Source organism: Plectropomus leopardus, chromosome 12 (assembly GCF_026936395.1).
Source record: "Plectropomus leopardus strain MGB_pleo_1.0 chromosome 12, ASM2693639v1, whole genome shotgun sequence".
In the NCBI taxonomy this organism is placed as follows: Eukaryota; Metazoa; Chordata; class Actinopteri; order Perciformes; family Serranidae; genus Plectropomus; species Plectropomus leopardus.
The window spans coordinates 17,880,861-17,902,453 of record NC_142187.1 but is presented as its reverse complement, the minus strand read 5'-3'; the positions used below and the strand labels follow the sequence as shown (position 1 = coordinate 17,902,453).

The 21,593-nt window shown below is 38.7% G+C and overlaps 2 protein-coding genes across 3 annotated transcripts in view; one reads left to right on the top strand and one right to left on the bottom strand.

The window, feature by feature from the left end:
- The first annotated feature begins 9,473 nt into the window (after nt 1-9,473).
- LOC121951935 (cyclic AMP-responsive element-binding protein 3-like protein 3-B) lies at nt 9,474-21,530 on the top strand. 2 transcript variants are annotated; one of them, XM_042498432.2, is made up of 10 exons: nt 9,476-9,632; nt 10,012-10,110; nt 11,516-11,780; nt 12,336-12,466; nt 13,625-13,735; nt 13,982-14,088; nt 17,958-18,026; nt 19,505-19,583; nt 19,907-20,000; nt 20,090-21,530. In XM_042498432.2, the coding sequence occupies exons 1-10, from the start codon at nt 9,609-9,611 to the stop codon at nt 20,200-20,202; spliced, it is 1,092 nt and encodes a 363-aa protein (XP_042354366.1). In that variant the 5' UTR covers nt 9,476-9,608; the 3' UTR covers nt 20,203-21,530. The 2 variants fall into 2 exon arrangements, with proteins under 2 accessions (XP_087941493.1, XP_042354366.1); XM_088085367.1 differs by lacking the exon at nt 17,958-18,026 and having other exon boundaries at nt 9,474-9,632.
- sirt6 (sirtuin 6) overlaps nt 11,649-21,593 on the bottom strand; it is a 45,030-nt gene continuing 35,085 nt past the window's right edge. Inside the window, exon 9 of the mRNA XM_088085369.1 lies at nt 11,649-11,776. The gene's annotated coding sequence lies outside the window, so the exon portion shown is untranslated. The remainder of the gene's footprint in view (nt 11,777-21,593) is intronic.

The window sequence follows — 21,593 nt, the reverse complement described above, 5'->3', positions numbered from 1 at the left end:
ACTTTCAAAACTAAATCATTTTCTCATAGGGAAGGTCAACCCCCTCTAAATAAAAAGTTCCTTTGGCACTGAGCAAATAATGCTGGTCAAAATATTTAGATGTTTTGTCAGTATGGCAGCGGACCCTGGAAATATCCCTCACATCCACATTTCAGTCTTTTTGACCCATTTCTCCTTTGACACTGAATGGTTACTGCGCCAACACAGTTTTTGTCAAGCTGACTGAATATCATTGTGTATCAAACTGAAATGATGATTTCAAAAGTACAAAGTTTCACATCACACATTGCACACTCACTGCCATGGAAGTTGTTATTGTATATTCATTCATATAAAGTAACTGCCATACAGCTCATTATACTGAAATACAAAAATACATCAATACAAAAACAAGAAAGAAAACAATGTACAAAATAAAAATACCTGACCAGGGTCCTCCATATTCAGAAATTACCAATTCTGCTGTGGTCAAGCTCTATACTTGCATGTTTGGTAACATTCATACTCATGGGTAGCACCTGTCAGCTAACGGGACATGATGTGTGATTGGTGATCTGAGATGTGAGAGACTCCCCCTTCATTAGCCAAGTTCAAGTTTCACCTGACAGGCATTTTACCAATTTGGCAGATGCTCCAAGGGATCCATGTTACTGTGAAGTTGTTCATGGTATATATGCCTGACAGATTTTGACAATTGAATGGACTGTTCTTCATGTGATGACTTACACAGTGAAATAATGTCTAAGTATTTTGGAGGGTACAACTATTCGACTGAGAAGCAACACAATCAGTTTTGATCATTAAGATATAGTCAAGTGTTAATTGTGCAAACTGCTGACAATTGTACTTACTCATTTGCAAAGATGTGCTAAGACATTTAGAAAATGTTGGAAGGAATGAGAAATTCAAATTGTTTGTGAACAAATGCCCAGTGGTTTGGGGGTTTGCGCGTTTTTATTTTTTCTTGAGAATATTAGTTACCAGTGGAAAATGTGTGAAAAACTGTAATCACAGAGAAAATAAAGAGACAATTGGCTCATTTTTGTATCTTTAAGATAAATGCAGCTAAATTAAAACGGGTTTGCCTCTGTATAGCTGTTATTTTAGTGGGTGTCAGATTAATCTTTTCAGGTCAATTTCCATTATTCTGTCAAGATCAATTGTGTAGGCTTGGGTAATTCAAAAATACAATATCATAATCTAAAATATGTTGTAAATCATAACACTACAGAGCATGACTCAAAGTTGGTAAATCTTTAATGTAGGAGATCTTCACTTATAGTCATGAATTATATACACTTGTAGAAAAAGGTTTCTACTTTAAAATGTCTCTTGAGGAAATGCTTAGAGTTTAAATGTTATTTTGTTGTTTTTGCCTCTTTTCCATACTTTATATTCTGCAGGTCACATGGAGATTTTGATCTTGGTTTTAAAAAAAAAGAAAAGAAAAGCAAATGGACATCCTTAAAACATCATTGTTTCTAAGTCAATGATATTTAAGCAAGTGAGAGTAGAAAGAAAAGGTGTGACATTTAGAGTACCACCATTACTGTTGGGTCTGTCATTGCCTTTAATAAAGAGGGTAAGCAGCTTCTTTCTTCTTTCTGAAAACATGAGCCCTCTGTCAATAACACAGAAACTGTTTAATCAGGATGCTGTAACAGCCAACCACCAGCTGAGGGCAGAGCAGCACAAAACATCTCAGCCTCATTCAGATCATCTGAGATGGGACATTGAAATGAGGAAAAGCAGAATAAAACAGGTTATATCTGTGCCCTGTGAATGTGCACACATGTGTTTTGAAGAGGACAATGGGATGTTTCCTGTTATCCCAGTGGACTCTGCGTGCACTGCTACACTGAAAATCCATTCTTCAAGGATGTAATATAACAGTCATATAATAAACCCTTATGAGAGTAGATGAAGTGCACCTGACACAGTGGACTGTTGTGGGAGAACCCTTTTTATTAAAACAATAGACACAACTTTATTAAAACTAGGGGATAAATCTACAAAAGGTGTGTCACAAATATTAATCTCTACTTATAGATATCTTCAGGTGTATACAGAATCTTTAGGTCAGGGACAAGATTTTGTTATAGTAAGCATTTTGGTGTCCGTTAGTACGATTAGTAATAACCAATCATATTTAAACAGCATGCATGATGTAGGCATGTCCCATTCTTGTTTACATGATATTACAAGAATGACGTAAGGGATTTTTTCAAATTTGGCACAAACGTCTACTTGAACTCAATGATGAACTGCTTAGATTTTGGTGGTCATAGGTCAAAGGCCAAGCTCACTGTGACCTCATCTGTCTCATTCTTGTGAATAGGATATCTCATGAACAGCTGGAAGGATTATTTTTTTCAGATTTGGTATAAACATTATCTTGGATTCAATGATGAACTGATTTTAGTGACTGATTTTAGAACTAGATTTTAGTGGAAGGAAGGAAGGAGCTGTGGATTGAGAGACGGCACGATTGGGTGACTGGATGTGTCTCAGCCCCCCCTCCCATCATATTTGTTATGTTTTTTTAAATCACATATTAATGACAAAAACACAACTGTTTTGTCTTTCAATAGAAAAGTATTCAACTTTTCACCGCCCCTGAAAGCTCCAACCCTTGCTGTTGACTTTATGCATTTTTCCTGCTTTCTGGCAGGAAATATCTATGTATCTCGTTTAGGTAACCTGTAGTTTACTTATTTACCGTCTGCTTATGAAAACACATTAGTATTGCCTACGCAGTTCTAGCTAAGTGCATGTCTACAAAATATATGATTGTCCGGCCATCGTGAGGTGAAAATAAATGAAAAGTGATCTTGATTGATTAACCAATACTGCATTTATCATATATATATTTTAAAAGAAGTGAGGGTCATTTAAAATTGGTCTGAGGACCTGACTGCCTTAAAACAATCAAATACCATTACTAAGCCCTACAGAAAAATCAGAACTGAGGGAACTGGAGATGGGGGCGAGTACTGGAGGCAGGCGACAAGAACTAAATGCATAATAGCAGAACTGGTGATAGATGGGCTTGAGGCACAGCAACACTAACTGGTAGCAGAGACTATTATCTGGCAGAGTGGAGGTGGCAGGGCTGAGTGTTTGCACAGGCTTGATTACAGAGATGAAATGCTGCTCTGGCTCTGCTCTGACTCCAGCACACCTGCAGGCAATATCTCTCTCTGACACAAGCGTGCATGCATGCACGCACACACACGCACACGCGCGCGCGCACACACACACACACACGCACGCACGCACGCGCGCGCACACGCACACGCACACGCACACACACACACACACACACACACACACACACACACACACACACAACAGAGAGGGAGAGAATCACTGAGGGAGTGGCAGGGGCAGATGTACCAGCTGATAGAGGATGCAAAATGTGTTTTTCATAACTTTGTGGCCCCAAATCTGCTATTAGTACTCACCTATAACTGACAATAAAGCCTTGACTAATTTTTAACCATATCAAACTCATTTGTTCCAAGCTTCTTTTTTTTGTAAAGCAGCGTTGCCTTTTTCGTCTTTAAATCTCAGCTGGAGCACACAAACTAAATTGATTTTTAAAGTGAAAATATAAAAGGCTGTAAAATGTTTTATTCATTTTATGAACACAAGGGAGGCAAGATATTAAAGTTTCTAGCGAGAGCCAAAAACTAATCATTTCTGTGGTCATTTCATCGTAGTAACACTGTGTGCACTGTGTCGTGTTTCCACCAGCAGAGTTGACCTACTAAAGCAGTGATGCTTGGTGCAAAAATGCAGTCTTTTTCCAGGCTTCTGCAGTCAATCAAGCCGATGAGCGCAGATTACTTCACATCAAAAATAGTGCCTGGTTTATGACATAATATTGGCAAATATTTTTTCTCCTATATATTTTTTTGTACAGCAGGTGTTGTCTTGAAGTCTCCCCCTGCAGGATGCTGAGTGTCGCGCTGCTGCTTCAAGTAAAAAGAAGCTTTTGTAAACACCAAGGGGAGAAATCTGAATATAAAATCTGCCCCCTAACTCATCACAAAAGGTTTTAGAAATGCATAGAATTGGTTCCTAGAATATGAAATTCTAATTATATTCATGTTTCATTGCCATACACTGGGCACAAGTTAAATATTGCCATACTGATGAATATACACGCATACCGTATATGGATACAATACCAATGATATATTTTCACTTTTGTTCTGAGGGACACGGCAGAAACGGACCTGAATGTTTTTATAAAATGAGTGATGGGGTCACTACAGGTCAAGCTCTTGATGGAAAAGTGAGGACTGACCAAAAACCTAAGTGACTGAAAAAATTCCCAGTTGTACATTTATTCTCTACACGTCCTGCAGTCAAGAAACCTCTAACGTGACACTTTAAGCTATGAACATAAAGAGACAGTTAAGCACAAAAACCAAAAATACATATTTTTCCTCTTGCCTGTAGTGCTGTTTATCAGTCTAGATTGTTTTTGTGTGAGTGGCTGATTTACAGAAGGTCTCTATCGCCTTATTGTCGAAAAAATGTTTTTGTGGGTCCAGCAGCAACAAGTGACGACCTGGAAGATGTAATTCTGCTACGATATTTGGCACAAAGTCTGGCGCACTTCCTGGGGTCCTGTTCTGGACAGTGAGATTGTCTTCTCATCTTTATATTGTTAAAGAACGATTGGAATTGACAACATTCGGAGCTGCTGCCATATTGTGTTTGTATTTCCTGAAACTGAATTTAGGGTTTTACTGGTTAAGAAGTACTCCAAACTTGAGCAAGCAATTTCACTCCACTGCAGAGCAGAATAGCTTTCTTTTCTCTTCTTTGTGACACACTGGGGATTTCTCCTGTGCTGCAGGTACTGAATCATCAGAGTTATCACTGAGCTATAGATAAGAATAGTGATAACACTGTATTCTTAGAGCACACTCTCTGCTTCTCACCTGTCCTATGGATGTGATAAACATGTCTGAGTGGATTTATTTTAGTAACTTTTCTTTACCAAGCAGTTAACCCTTTGAATCCTGGACCTGAATCAGTTTTCTTGTGCTGGGCTACGTTCAGAGACCTTTCACAAGCAATTTTACTCTTAAAAACTGAAGAGGTTGGAATAACTTCAAAAACACGGGGGGTAATTTTGGAAGAATTCCAACCAACTTGCTTTCACTCGGTTGAACCAAGTATTTTCAACACGTGCCTTTTAAGATTTCATACCTCCTTGTGGAGGAAATTAGACTGTGTGAACTGTGCGAACATTGTCCGGTGGACTCGAGTTGCACTATTACGAATATGTGCTGGTTTAATAAAGTCACTGGAGTTAAATTCAGAAGCTTGACTGTGATTTCACGGTACATTTCTTGTTATTTGGTGAATAACTTCCAGAAATGTTGAATACATATCCATTCCTTCAATCCTAAATATCTATGAGTGGAGGTGACTCTTCCTGACCCTCAGTCACATGCATCCAAATAGATAATAAGGACTTAGAGTATGATATCATCAGCAATCTGCAATAACACTGTAATTATCTTCACTGAGCTAAAACCCTATTATTGATATAGAGATGTGCTTAAATTGTCCTGGTTAGATAATATTTGCCTGCACTTTGAAACTCTCTAATCTAAGAAAGAGCAACAATAAAGATAGCAGAGCTCTGCTGCCATGCTTATTACGCTTATTACAGTGCTGATAATGCTGGGCTCTCTGTCATAGATAAGTGGATCTTAATGCAAAAAACACACTTAAAGGCAAGTGCTTTAAAGACTGACAGTGATCACAAGGGGTTCGTGCAGGGGCCACAGTTTATAAATTATTTTAGTTGTATAAAATAGCAATGAATCCATCAGGCCTGGTCCTTCATGAATCAGTGAAACTATGACTCACACTGGCTCCACAAGAAGTCATTTCACTAACCTTGAACCTTTTATATGAAGGATTTTGAACATAAGAGATTCTTGAATTGTATTTTTATTCTGCAATTTCTCTCTAAAAAGCCCACGAGAGCTGTAAAATGAATGTCTGTCTCCACAAAAGGTTGAAACTGAACCCTTCAGAGCTGCTTCAGAGAGTCTTTTTTATTCACGATATGTTACACCTGACCTATCATTTAAAAAAAAAGAGAATCAACCTTCCTGTCTTTATGTTTTATTCTGAAAACGACTTTCTTACATTTATGCCATATAAAACTTGAGGCCTAAATCTGACCTGTACTGTAAAATCTGAGAAGTTGATCTTACTTTAAAAAATCTAGGAAACCAATTGCCTTGATAAAGGTAGTTACGAATAACTACTCTTATGTTATGTTGTCTTTATAGCTATTTGTTAGGTTTATTTAAAATTGTGCTGTATTTACTTCATTTTGTGAAGTCCACTTAAAAATGGCAATTGAAATTAACTTGTTTTTTCTTCTGAGTGATAGCAACATAACAAAACTAAATTAGTCTGACTCAGCTGAGCAATTATGTTGCTCACTAGTATTTAGGAAACGTATACGTTTTGATAAATAAATTAAGCACAACAAAGAATGATTAGTTAGCAGGATTATTTTGATTTTAACAAAATGCCATTCGGAGCATCTTAAAACAAGACCAGCAATTATGGAAACTAAATTATACAATCAAACAAATGTTTGATGTTGTTGTGTATAAAAATCCTTAAAAAAACCCAGAAATACTCAGACTAAATCTTTTAACAGGACTCCATGCCATGCTGTTTTATCACAGATATTAATACTCACTTCAGATTCAGCCAACTTGCAAAATACATTTAACTGTTCAGTCATCTCAGACTAACTTGGTTTGCATAAAAACTTAAGTTTCTATAACTAACAAAGAACAAGTGAATTCACTTATTATTTTTAAGTTGCAATAACTACGCAAAATTAAGTGAATAAAACTAAAATATAAGTAAACTTAATAAGACAAGAATGACCATATTAAAAACTAATAGTTATATTTACTTATCAAGACAATATGTTTCCTAGATTTATAAAAGTAAGATTGGCTTGTGAGTTTACAGCATGGGACCTTTATGGCATGAAAGCCTCTTTTTCCGTCTTACTGTCACTCTCCACCATGAAACTTCTGAACGCTTTGGAAGCAGACGTCCCAAAGAAAAGAAAAAAAAAATCAAAAGAAAATACATTATGTCTTAATCTACTTTGAACTGTCGGATGAAGGTAAAACTGTCAAAAGTAATCATCTGAAAATAAAATGGCTTTCAAAATTTGAGCTCCCCAGAAGTGTGACAATACTTTGAAGTCCAGAGAGTGAAGAATTGTGTTCATGAAAACTTGGAAAAACTAAAAACTAGAGGAAAGACGATTGATTTTACTTTTTCTGCACTGAAGAGAAGTATAATAGCTCTGCCACAGACTGAATCTCTTCCCCACTGTGATAATAGTTAGATACGTTGTTACAAGTGTGCATGTTCCTCTGGTGTTACTGTTCAGAGAACATATTATGTAATTTATTTGCTTTATGGTGTGTATGCTTCGAAATAGCACGAAACAGATGCTCTTAATTGTGGCAATAAAGATAAGAAAAGGTGAGGCATGGTGAAGTTGTTCTGCTATAGAAAAGCAAAACTAAATCGTACTTGTTCAACATTGGAAAAAGATGGAAGCTGCACAACAGCGAGGGTCTCTTTAATGGATACAAAGAAACTGAGGAAAAGTTGTCAAAAAAGTCCACTTTATCCAATTTTGAGAAAATCGAAATATAATTTAAAGTGAGGTCTGTTAACGTTTTGCAGACTCACAAAGAAGTGTGAGAGGGCAGCAGTTCCCAGTTTTGTTGCTTGTGTCCCTGCGACCAAATTTCATGACAGTCTATCCAACAGTAGTTGCGACTTTTGACACAAAACCATCACTGCCAACATCATGGTGGCAGAGTAAAGGTCGGTGGATCACCAAAGTCGTATGAGTCAGTATGAAAAAAGTAGGTGACCATGTGTGGCATCATGTTGTGGGAGAGTCCGCATTCTCTAGTCAAATTTGGGCTGTTTTTGGTATGAAGGATCTGCTGGTTACACTTAGCGCCATCAGCATCAGACTGTTGTATAATAACCAGAGATCACCTCAAATCTGCTGCTTTGATTAATTCTTCTACAGTTTCCTCCGTACATGAACAAGTGTGTTGGAGACTAACATACTGACTGCGTTTACATGCACACTAATATTCCATAATTATCCTGAATATGACAATATTTTGATTTGATACATGTCAAACAGCAGTATTTTTTTGTCCTTTTTAATACTTTTATTATCATCATATCATTTGATGTATTTTACTTGTTATATAGCTTATCTAATGATGACTTTTTTTAAAAAATATGTTGAGTAGATAAGTCACCTGTTGATACATTAGAATACTAAACAATCAATATATAATGATAAAGTCCACCGGTGTTGGAAAACCTTAAAAAAAATCCTAGTTTGACGCAAAGAAGCAAAATGACACAAGCAGCTCGGCTTTTCTATATTTTGATGTAATAAATGACAGTGCACAATACTCTGAGTATGCACAGCTGCATGTAACAAAGAAATATTTGTGGAAATATGGTCTTTTTTAGAATAAGGGCAAAAACCGGTATATTATGTGCATGTACTGCAACTGACTGACAGCTCCACAAGAATTTATGAGTCACTTAAAATGTCTATCTGCCTTTAACTCCTTTAGGACTGTCCGTTTCTGCCAGTCTTTCACTGGTGTCTCCATCGTTAACAATGGGTAACCTGGTAACTGCTCCATCGATTTTTTAACAGAGCTAGCCAAAACGACGCATGGAGCGCCACATTTTTAAAATTGTAATAGCCTATAGGTTGATGTGTGGTAGTGATGAGCAACATGATGTGACAGAGATTGTCTGAGTACAAAGCTTAAGTTAAAAAACTATTTCTGTCTCAAGTCCCAAACAACAAGTTTCCTCGGAGGAAAACTCAGAAGATTTCAGTGGATGATGACTGAAAAACTCTTAACATAATTTTGTGCAGGAAACATGCTTTCTCTCATTCCTCTCCTCTCCAAGTCCAGGACTGGAAACCCCACAACCTTAATGAGTGGGAACCACTATGATAGAGAACTGAGTGAAGAAAATGAAAAAAAAAAAAAACGTGTTTATTTATTGAAATTCATAGTAATAATGAAATATATCAAGTGCTGAAGGAAGAATGGAGCAGTGGGTTTCTGTTTGTGTCACCCTAAAAGACAGATCAAACAAAAATGACCTTTCTACTGACATTAACAGATGACGTTAAAAGCGTGACTCCCTCCACCTTTTGCCATTGAAAGCAAAAATAGCTCTAAATCAACCCTACCCTACAAAAAAATGAATGTGAAACTGTACAGGGAATCGATCGTGTCAGCGAGTTTCCCTCTTGTGCTGATTGGCTCTCTCGGCTGTCTGCTAAACATGTGATTGGACAGTAATCAGCTGAGTTTGGGGAATACAGTTGTGTGATATGGCCTTTCAACTTTGTCTCTTGCAACAGACTCAGACAAAGTCAAAGAGTGAGAAACGTATTAACCTGGTTGTGTGTTTTTATTGCTGCTGCATAGTTTTACTATAATTTCATCAGCTGCTGCTTTGATGTTGGAATGATGACACTGAACACAGACAAGGTAAGACACATTTGCAGTCGGATCACTGAGTGGAACTACTGGTTTGTGTGTAAAAGACTGATTCAGACTGAACGGTTGAACATGAGCTATTGATTTAAGGAGACTTTGTCAAAGGCAAGTGTGGGATTGAGCTACTGGTGTTTGCAACAGCCCAACTAATGGCTAAATCTGGCATGAATCATCTATTCTCTTTTCGAGATGAATGTTTTTTATGCATGGTCCTTGATTAAATAAAGACGTGGGGAAAAAAAAACCCTGAAGATATTAGACAAATTATTTTAAAAAAACAAGCACACAGGCTCCCATGACAGCCTCTCTTCTGAAAACCGAGGCACACCTCCACTTTAAACCCGTCACTCAGAGCAGTTCTTTGTTTCAGGTGCATGGCGGGATGGACCTCATTGACCTTCTTCTCAGGAAGACAGATGAAACCACCAGTTGCCACAGCAACCAACCATGGACTATCACAATTCATGAAGTGAGTACTGCAGGCGTTCTGCACACTTTGCTCATGAGCGGAGTCACTTGGGGGACAGCATGATCACATACACAAATCTCATTTTGAAAACTTGAGTGTGAGCGGTGTCTTTAGTAAGGGTAATGTGAGCTGAATCTTGGTATCTAGGAGCTCACTCAGTTTTTTGTGTGTTTTTTTTCTACGGCTGCAACCGTGACTGACAGCAATGAGGCAAAAAGTCATTGATAACAGTGGCACCCCAACTGAGGGACCAGGGGGGCCACGGCCACAATTGATGGCCCCACAGGCAAACACAATACTCTTTTTCCAGCAAAATTAGTGTGTGTGTGCAGGTTAAAAATAAACTAGACTCCTTTCCCGTTGCCGCTAGACTAGAGTGGACAGTAGAGTTTGTTTTTTTTTAACTGGTGCATGTCACATTCAACCTCACAAGCAAGCCAAAAGCATGGTGGCCAGTGAAAGTGTTTCAGTAGTTACTTTCTTTTTTTATATGTCTTGGCCCTTCAGGCTACTTTGGCATGATGGTTGAGTGCTGTTTGGGCAGAGACGAACGCTACTTCGTGGTGATATGTCAAGGCAATTCACCGGTAAATGAACTGAAATCGGAGCATTCACCTGAATTTGACTGATTTCTTTATTTTCGTGTCATGCACACAATGTGCCCAACCCTCATGGGTTTATAAGACACCACCTGGATGTTATATTTAAATTACTGTAGATTGGAGCTGGAGCAGACCCGATAGATAACCAGGAGTACTGCAGGGTCAAATGTAACCTTTCTCAATACATTAAAAAGTCAGATCTTAGTGGGTTTTTTTTTTTTTTTTTTGTAGGAATAACATTTAATTGGAGGCTGTCTTAACCCTTTGAAACCTAGAGTGACATAACTTTTCTTGTGCTGCATTCAAAAAACAAAGGAAAAACAGAAGAAAAAAATATACTTAGAATGATCACAATTACATATTTGAAATTATTTTGCAGAATTATCATAAATTTATTAAAACTTTTCCAGATCATGTCCTTGTTTATTCTTTTTCTTTCTTTCTTTCTTTCTTTCTGATTTTTAAAACAAATTTTCAGGTTATTTTATTGTGATTTCTTGCAATTTTTTTATCATTTCCTCTTTCACTGCTCATGCCCTCTTCCCATGTTTTTTAAATAAATCAAGCCAATTTGCTCAGGTTTCAAGGGGTTAAAAAGCCCCAACAGTTACTCATAACTTATGACTCCATAAACTGTGTCCAGTGTCGATTGTTTGTGTTACAGTGCTGGCTCAAGGCAATGGCTGGCTGGTGTGTTTATGTTCTTGTCTGTACTTTTGTTTGAGAATATGATTTATCTGGTCTATCCAATACTATGATGGTGTCATGGGATGTTGCTTACATACCATCCTCTTTGTCCTCAGACCCAGAGCCCTGAGGGAAGCTCTGGTGACGACTTCTTGGACGCCCTGCTGGCCGAGAGCGACTCCTCCTCTGTTCCGGCGTCCCCCCTGTGGTCTCCATGCACCACTGACAGCGGCATCGCTGAGGACGCCCCGTCAGACAGCTTTCACCCTCCCTTCTGCACCGCTTTCCCAGCCTTTGACACACAATCTTTCCCTCAGCCTCCACCTCTGCAGAACCGGCCACCACCACATGAAAAAATGTCTGACGTTTCCATTGATCTAGGTAAGACAAGATGTAAAGTAAAAAATAAAATTACAATGTGAAATACTGACATGTGATATTGAGAAAATTCTTGATTCAGATTCAGACAACAAATGCCATGCATTATAACTGCACCAGGTATAAATTGAACACCTTAATAAGACAGACTGACTAACTGTTCCTCTTGACAGTTAGTCCTTTCAGAGGAAAATTTGTTTTTCCTATTTCTGAGTATTTGTAAAGGATAAAAGGTGCAATTAATCACGTGAGGGAAGTTTTTTTTTTCCATTTATTTTTTTAAGGGCAGCCTTTGAATAATGGGCCCTTTCACATTGCTGATGGTTGACCCCATCAGTGCTCAATATACTAACTGAGCAAACCAAATTTGCAACAACACAAAGAAACCAAACACAGAGAAACGTGTGACATGTATTTGTGGTGTTCTGTAAAGAACAGCAGGGTGCAGCAGTCACAGAGGTGATAAAGGCCAAGACAAAAGCAGCAACCTAAATATTTTGTGTTTTGTTTGAAAGGGCAATTTTTCGTTACCTGCTGTTTTACTGGTTTAATCTGCAGGCTGGGAGTCTGATGACCTCCAAGAGCATTTTGGCATCGCAAACTACCTCACTACCAGTCAAACCTCCCCTCTGTCCTGCAGTCAGACGCTCACAGTGAAGGACCTGCTGCTTTCCAGCCCAGGGCAAAATGTAAGCACAGAAGAGTTTGACATGATATTTCTGGGAAGAATTAATTTTACAAAACTGTAATCCACAGGGGCGTCAAAGGAATGTTTACCCCTAAATGACCATTGAATATCAATGAATCCCCCAATTTGTGAAGAAAACTATTTTTTCTCGCATGCCTCCAGCGTGAACGGAGAATCCAAAGCCAGAGAAAATTCTTGATTCAGATTCAGACAACATGATCCCACCAGGGACATTTTTTTTGAACAGCTTGCGGTGCACATATAATATAACATACAATAACATGAAGACACATGAAAAGATAAGTAATAAATATAAGAAAAAATATGCCAAGGAGTTCAGTGGAATAAAGAAATCTACAAATTAAAAAAAAAAGGAAAATTAATTTTGATTATCAATAAAAGAAATAAAAACAATAAAATCAATTTAAAACATTCACAGAGAATTTAAAGAACGAATTGCGGAGGGAATAAAAGATTTTGAATGGTGGTTAGTCATAAAAGCTGGTAAATATAACAATGCTCCGATGGCAACAGAGAAAAATCACCTGCAAGAATGTTTTTCCAGAATTCAAATCATATATGGCTGCATTTAACTACAACAAAATTATATCAAAACATCTGCAAACTCTCACATAACTTTCGCAGTTTAATCCAAGTCTCATATATAAAGTCGTATGCACAGCACTTCCTAAACAGACGTCCCTTTCCGACAAGGAACTGAGCTGAAAATGAGACTTTGATTATTCTGCACAAGTTTTGTGAGAGTTTGCATACGTGTGTTTTGATATAGTTTTGTTGGTGTTTAATATTGTCACCTATGACTTAAATTCATCAAGAATTTCTTCATGAATTCATTGTAACACAGGGTGAGAAATTGATATACAAAGATCTTTTAGGGGGATGACATATTCCTCTAAAAAAAAAATTCAGTGTCAGTGTTCTGAAAAAATAAAATAGCAGGCTACTAACTGTTCGGTCCACTGACTCTCTGTATAATATAACAAGAGACATTTTTGTTGTGGCCTGTCCCGCTCTGACAGCAAGAGCCCTTTGCACCAAATAATCAGAAATTTATGAACTGCTACACTCCAGTGCCTTCTTTTGGTAAACTGCTCAGAGAGTCACTTTAACTGGAATATTCTGTCCATCTGGTTCACAGGCGCAGCGCATCCCGCAGCATTCCCTGCAGGATCTCGTCCTTAATGAGGATGAGAAGAAGCTGCTGGCTAAAGAAGGGGTGAACCTACCCAGCAAACTGCCTCTGTCCAAGGTACATGAGCAGGACAACTACTTGCACATATGTAGGGCAGTTGCCTTCACACACACATGCACACAATACACAGTCACAGCCCCCCTCTCTCTCGGGCACACACATGCATCAAAATCTAAATCTGTATCCCCAGTTACACAACCGCAGCCAGTTGCCCCCCCTCCAACCTAGTTTCCCCTCACTAACCCTTCTCTTCTTCATCCTCTCTTGTCCCTGTCCTCCCTTATGTTTCATCACCCTGACAAGTTTGAAGAGAGGGTTTTAAAGAAGATCCGGCGGAAAATCCGCAACAAACACTCGGCTCAAGAAAGCCGGAAGAAGAAGAGGGAATATGTTGATAGTCTGGAGGGAAGGTAGGAGCCGGCCGCACTCAGCAACCTCATGCAACATGATATTATCTCTACACTGGCCTAGAAAACTAACCTTTTATCTGCATTTGTTGTGCTCTGAAGCACTCTATAATGAGCCTGTTTTGTTACACACTTAATTCACTTTAACACCTGGAGTGACATCAGTTTTTTTGTGCTGCATTCAGATGCATTTCACAAGCATTAAATACTCTGAAACTTGAGAAAACCGGTTTGATTTCTTTAGAAAACATGGGAAAAAGACAACAAGCAATCTGGTATGAAATGTCCTGCAAATTAAAAAAAAAAAAAAAATCATTAATAATTAATTGAAATTAAATGGTGAAAAAAAATCTACCTAAAAATTAGCTAGGGGTGATTATTAGATATTATCCACAAGAAAATATAGAAAAATGTCAAGATGATATTAATCTTGTAATTAAACTAAAATTATGTCTCAGAATTATTTTTTTAAAATGATTCTTTCTCTCTTTCTCTTTAGCAGTTTCTTAGGGTCATTTTTTGCTTGTTTTTCATTTCTTGTTAAGTTGCATGTGGCCTTCTCCAAGTGTTTTTGAAAGAAATCAAGCCAATTTTGCTCAAGTTTCAAAGGGTTCACGAACTGCTGAATGGATGTGAAGAGAACATGTCTGTTTTACTATTTCATCAAATTATTGATGAGCCAGAGTTCACAAAAACTTTTTCTTTTGCTAATACCGGATGCTTATCAAGTCTTTCCCTGAAAAAGCTCCTAAGGCTCACAGCAACAGAAGTGGTTTGTTTGGAATAAAAAGAACAAAGAGCGGAGCAGCTGTCATGGCTGAGCAAACCAACAAAGATCAGACACTAACAGACTCAAACTTTTTCAACTGAAAAAGGCTTCACAGAGCTGAACACAAAGTTAATTAATATCTGGAGAATTCAGCACCAAAACACCACAGAAATAACAAAGAGATATTATTGATGTTGTTTCCAAAAGCAAAACACAACGACCCCGTAGATTTTGACTTCAGTTATCCACTGATATTTTTAACAGCGTTTTCAACAGACATAAAAATGTGGTCCACAGAATTACTAGCCGTAAAGAGCAACTTTCTACAACAAAAGTGCAGATTTTTTTCCACCATAAACTATTGCAAAGTATTATATTCGGTTATTAAGATGATAAATTAAAGTATTATGAGGGTATGAGAAGAAAAATACGTGTCTCAAGATCCCGTTATTGTAGCCACAGAAGGCCATTCACTCACAGAAAAGCTCAGACTAGAATTACCGCCATGTGATTGTATTCCTCCGCCCACCACTCAAGTTGCACTTACACTTGACATCGATGTCTGTGAAAACACAACTGCTTCACACACACTAGATCTATACAATCAACACAGAGTCCCCAAGATTCTTGAGTTATTGCCAAAAAACATGATTTATGCCATCGCCCTGACATTAACCTCTGACTGTCAGATCAGCTCAGTCCAAGTGAATGTCTATATCGAATTTGAAGAAATTCAGTCAAACTGTTTTTGAGATGTCATTTTTACGAGAATGAGAGGAATGCAAAGTCACTTTTACCTTTGACTTTTAACCAACAAAATCCTATCAGCTTATCCATGAGTCAACTCAGACGTCTGTGCCAAATTCACAAGATTGAAACTGAAACGGTCACAGTGACATTCACCTCTGACCACAAAAATATAATCAGTTCATCCTTGAGTCAGACAGATGACGCGAAAACATAATGCCTCTGGCGTCAGCTAACACCGGCGCAGAGGCATAAAAATCAGGTAGCGAAGGACTGACATAATGAATGAACGGTCCCAGAATGTGAATGTTTTCCAGCACAATCAGGATATTTTACATCAGTGCAACTGTGAGCTTTCTTTGTCTGATCTGTTCAGTCGAACAGAAAACACTCAATAATGTGATCGTCAGCAGCACAAAAGAGCGGCTGGAGTGGGGATTAAATAGAAGTTGAAGATGCTGCATAGATGCAACATCTCACAAAAGAGGAGCAGGAGGTTTTTAACCAAGATGAGGCTCAGTTTAGCCATCCTCCTCCTCTTCTTGTACCTCCAGAGTCTGCAGAATGAGTCCTATCACACAGCCAGCCTTTGTCGCTAGATTTGTTAATCCTGCCTGCCTCCCACACGTTGGCTCTTCCTGCCCATCACACCTCCGCAAACAATGCAGTGTGGTTAAGCTTAGTTGGATCATATGTTGAAAGACTCTTCAAAGAAGGGCAATGCAGCAATATCCCTACGACTGTGTGTCAGACCCCTCCAGCTTTATTTATGTGCCTTATGTGCGGGATACTGACTGATCGATCTTATTGATGCCGAGCTTCAGAGGATTGCAACACTGGACTCTAAAACTTGCTACTAGAGATTCAATTAATAATAGTGGAGTCATCTCAGACCAGGCATGTCCAAAGTCTGGCTTTTTTTTCCATCTCACAAGGCCAAGACTGTCATACAATTTGTAGACATGCACCAAGTAGGAACTACGGACTTGAAACTAATGTGTTGTCATAAACGGACAATAAACAAGCAAACTAATGGACCTAGCAGCAGACATTTTCATACTGGATAGCAGACACCGCTTCAGCGAAGGGGCAGGAAGTCGACAACGAAGGCCACCGCTTTCAGAAGCAGTGGAAAGTGGAATACTTTTTGACTTACTCCTTTGAAACCTGAGCACATTGGCTTGCTCTACTTTAAAAACATGGGGAGAAGGTAATAAGAAACTTAACAAGAAATGGCCTGGAAATTAGCGTGAAATTCATAAAAAGTGACATAAAAGAAACATAAAATAAAATACATATGTTTTTCAAGTCATTTTCTTTCCACCTTTTACAGTTTTTTTTTCTTTGTTGGATAATTGCTTACTGCCTTTTTCACATTTTCAAAAGAAATCGAACTAATTTTCAATTTTCTGTGTTTGAACACAGCAGAACAAAACTGAGGTAGATCCAGGTTATATGTTGCCATTTGTTTTTTTTTATTTTTTTTATTTTAGTTCCCAATAATGATCCGAGAAGCAGCTGCCTCCCTGGTATTTTCACATTACCTAATTTGGCCCCCATTCAAAAAAAGTTTGGCCACTCCTGTCCTAGACTTTGTAAAGGTGCCAGGACACGGAGTTGAATGTGAAATATTTTTCTTTCTTTTTCTATTTATTAAGGCCATTATCACAAAACATGGTTTGCCTCGGAGGGCTTTTCAGCATATCAGAGTGAGTAGAATAAAGTGAGAGCAGAGTCCAAAGATGGACAAGCTGTGACCAGCATGTGGTGATCTATAAACCCACAAACCATGGTGTTTTCCACCTAAATCAATAAATATGAATTTTAAATATATTTTAAGTCTGAGATCAGTTTGTGTTACTACCTTCTGTCAAAAGTTGCAGAACAAACTTTTGTGCATTTAACCATACTTTTTTTTTTTTTTTTAATTTAAAAAAAAGATGTATTATCAACATCTTATTCAAGCAAGAGCTTCATTGCCTCTGGATGACAAAAGTTTCATGATGAGATTGTCACTCCCTGTGAGCAGCGTCAGCATTCGTTGATAATTAAGCCTGCAGCAAGCGAAGAGTATCAACGTGGTATCATTATCAGTCGTGGTTCAGCCCAGTCAGAGGGCCATAATGGAGCATGACTCACAGTGACTAACAGACAGCAGCGACAGCAGAAGAAGGAAGAGGAGGGGGGAGATTCACTGGATGACAGAATGGGGTGCGAGATAACACTCAGCAGACGGATATTGGCAAAAAAAAATGAAGGGGAAACAATACTGCATCATAACACAGCATGATATGATACCCTTCTTTCCTAATGTTATCTGTATTTCCCTTCTCTTACTCTCTGTCGCTCTCTGTAGGATGTCTGCATCTAGTGCTCACAACCTCAAGCTGCAGAGGAGGATCCAGCAGCTAGAGGAGATCAACAAGTGAGTCTTTAAATCAACCAACAAACTGCAACTATCTTTTTTTTTTATTATTATTTTGCTTTAGTATATCTTCATGACACACAGCTGACAACACATTGTAAAACGGTCATGGTTAGGTTATTGATTTGGAACAATGTTTGAGCGTTGCTTGGGTAGATAGACAGTATTTTGTGTCATTGCATCTCGCCTGTAAAGTGGCTAAAATTAGCACGTTCATCAGGGTGTTGTATTTCCATCTCTTGGAGCTGCAGCCGATTAATACCTGTGACTACTGTCCCTGGGTCCTTTGACCTGAGGATAAATGAGGAGTATTACTTTTCCTACGGTGAGACCTTTGGCAGGCTTAGTTCAGTAAGAAAATAGTTCCCACATGAAACTGCTCACAACAAGGTCTGTGGATTATCTTGAGTAACCGGGTATGACTTCTGCAAAGAGACACTGCCGCTTAGTTTTCAAATTGATTGTTGTTGGAGGGGCGCTTATAGCACTACAAGCTGAGTGCCATCTAGTTCTATTATGTCCCTCTAATGCTGAATGTCCAACTCCACTCAACAAATCTCACCTAAACAATCTACATGATAAATAGCACTTCTGTGGATGGCTCGAGGGAGTTTCCTCAAATTTGGCACAAACATCCACTTGGACTCAACAATGAACTGATTAGAATCTGTGGGCTGAAGGTCAAAGGTAAAGGTGACCTCATAAAACACCTCATAACTGTGCTGACTGTATAGATCTTCTGTGTGTGAAGCATCACTGTTTTCATGGATGTAAAATATAAGTGCAACTTGAGTGGCGCCATATCAAGTTGATTTTGGGGTGAACTGTCCCTTTAGGCTCTTGAGCCAACTGCTGCTGTAAAGAGAGTTCAACAAATGCAGCTCAGCATCCTTTTTCAATCTTTACAATTCCTGTTATGGACTCTATTGTGGACATAATTTCAAACACAAGAATTAAGCGGAGCCACGAATATTTTAAAGTTTTTCTTTCCATTTGTCATTTCATCTCACTTGTGGATTTGTTTTCATGTGGCCAATTGTCCATAAGAGTCATTCTCTCTTTGCTGCCTGTGTTGTGTGTTGGAGTACAGCTGTCTGTGTTTTATTGATCTTTAATGATTTTGTCCCGTCCCTCTCCTGTTGCTGACAACCTGGTTACCTTCCAGCTTGAGGAAGCTCAGTGTGAAACTGGCAGAGTACAAAGTCCTTCCAGTTTTGAAACCTCACATGGTGCTCTCTGTCTTTATTTCCTCTTCATCCTGCTGTCTCCTTATGCTGTGTTCTTCCTCGTGCTGGCAGAGCGGTCCACTGAATGGAAACAAACGCGGGAGGAGACCGTGTGCCTGCACTTCCCTGCTGCGTGCCACTCCTCCTTTCGTTGCCACTGATCACAGATGCTGAAAGGATGGTGCCTTAATTTCAAGGAACCTGCGGCCCCTCGTCTGAAAATTTTACAGTCTTATTCATCTTGTGTTGCAGTGATTTGCTGGAGCAGCTAAACCGGCTACAGTCTCTCCTTCCAAACAGCAAAACAACACACAAAGGGACGTGCATCCTGGTGAGATGCATAACACATTTCATTGATTTACACCACCGAGAATTTACTCAGACAGCATAATCTGCAACAGCTAAATAAAAGATACAGGTATAGATTTATAATAGACACTGCAGTGCCTGAGCACATCATTAAACCATCGCCTGCGCTCCAGTGCTCTGATTTCCTTTAAGATTTTAATCAAGAATGAAACCAGCTTTCATCTTTTATACAAAGTGTGTATAACGGACTCAATTTCTTCTCCCCTGTGCTTTCTGTAATTTCCCTCTGGCCTCTGTCTTCTGTGCCTGTTTTGTTTCTGTCCTGCTGTCTTTATTTATGTCCAGGTTTTGCTCCTCTCCTTCTCCCTGCTCATTTCCTCAAATCTTCAGCCAGACCCCTACAGCCAACCAAGCCGAGGAGAGTACACACAGACTAAAGGTGCGCACACATAAACACACTCTCTCTCTCCCTGTAACGCGCAGAAACACACTCTCACTCCTTTTCTCCACCACGTCTCTGCCCTTCAGTGCCGTCCCGCTCCCTGCAAACGATGGATGAAATGCGAGAAGCCCCTCCTCTTCCTCTCTTCTCCATCACCAGGGGTTTTGACGCACTGTACAGGCTGATGGAGAAGCTCTGACCCCGGACAGATCTCCCCACGGCAGATTTCTCATCTTCTCAGCACCGGGATCAAAGGCACTGGGACCAACACTGATCTCCTCGGGACCCCCAGGAGGACAGATGTAGCAGAGGAAAGCAGGCTTGCTTGCAAGCGCAGCATCACAATGAGAAATTTGATTGCTTTTCACCATCTGTTTTTCACCACAGAGACTGAGCAAGGTGTTATGGTGTATTTACCTCCAACACACAAACAGCTATTTCAAAGATTTGAGGTCTGTGAGGACGTCATCCAAATAGATGTAATTTTTCATTTTGCTTTGGAAAACAGAGCCTCTGGGGCCTGGTGGAGTATGTATAATAAACAGTAAACACTGCTGCAAGATGTAGGCATGTATGATCTGTAAAACAACACAAATGTATATTCATGTCTGTAAATTATTATTTACTTTTAATGTTTTTATGTTGAAAAATACGTTTACGTTTTGTAGCAGTTCAGAGCAATACTGACAAAGCACAAGAGAATTAAAATGTTTACTTCAGTGAATTTTGGAAAGGCCTGAAGGGATTTGTTTCTTTCACTAATGACATGTGTCCAATTTGTAAGGAAGAGATTTGCATCAAAAAAAATAATGAGGGAATATGTGAAAAAAAGGCCAAAAATGATTACTTTATCAGCAAAAGCAACGGATTGATTTATCATATCAATTTAAACAAAATCATAATAGGCTTCACTTTCATGCCAATAGTCAATATGGGAAAGTGGACTTTAGTTTTTTTTGTAACAGTGGATATCTCAATTTTAGAGTAAAGTTCTTATATTTTTGGAAATATAGTTGTTGGCTATCTATGCGAAGTGCCTTTCTCTGATGGGGTCAAAGACAAATGTTGCAAAACCCGCTTTCATTTTAAGTAGAAATAGACTTTTCATTTATCACTATGAAGTAAATGTTGATTGCACATTTTATTAGCTATAGAATAATAACACCATCAGCGTTTCGACTGGTTCCCTATTAGCCTCGGTTTCATTATGCAATTCTGTCTGCTACAAGCACCAACCACTGAGGCTGAAAGATGAAGCCAATGTAGAATTGCCAAAAATGCAGTTCCTCTAACGGCCAGTTGAGGCTGACTCGAAAAGCAAATCAGTACCCACAGACCCCCATATGCGAAAATGCCCAACTTTACAGCAGAAATAAATTAGTCTTGGGAAAAAAATAAAAAACGGTTTTGGTCTCAGTAATTAACAGTACTTACAGAGTTTGGTTGGTGGCTTATTGAACACATCTTGTGGGTGGGGTTCTATTGGGTAAATTCAAATTAAAATCTGGCTTCAAAGCCGTGTTTGCAGTACAGGTGTCGTACATTTTACAATCATCTGAGTTCTGTTTGTTTAAGCTGTTACAAGAAGAG

Coding starts and splice junctions, on each gene's coding strand:
- LOC121951935 (XM_042498432.2), top strand. CDS start 9,609: ATGATGACACTGAACACAGACAAG. Junction 10,111..11,515: donor GGACTATCACAATTCATGAA/GTGAGTACTGCA, acceptor CTTTGTCCTCAG/ACCCAGAGCCCTGAGGGAAG. Junction 18,027..19,504: donor CAGCTAGAGGAGATCAACAA/GTGAGTCTTTAA, acceptor CTTGTGTTGCAG/TGATTTGCTGGAGCAGCTAA.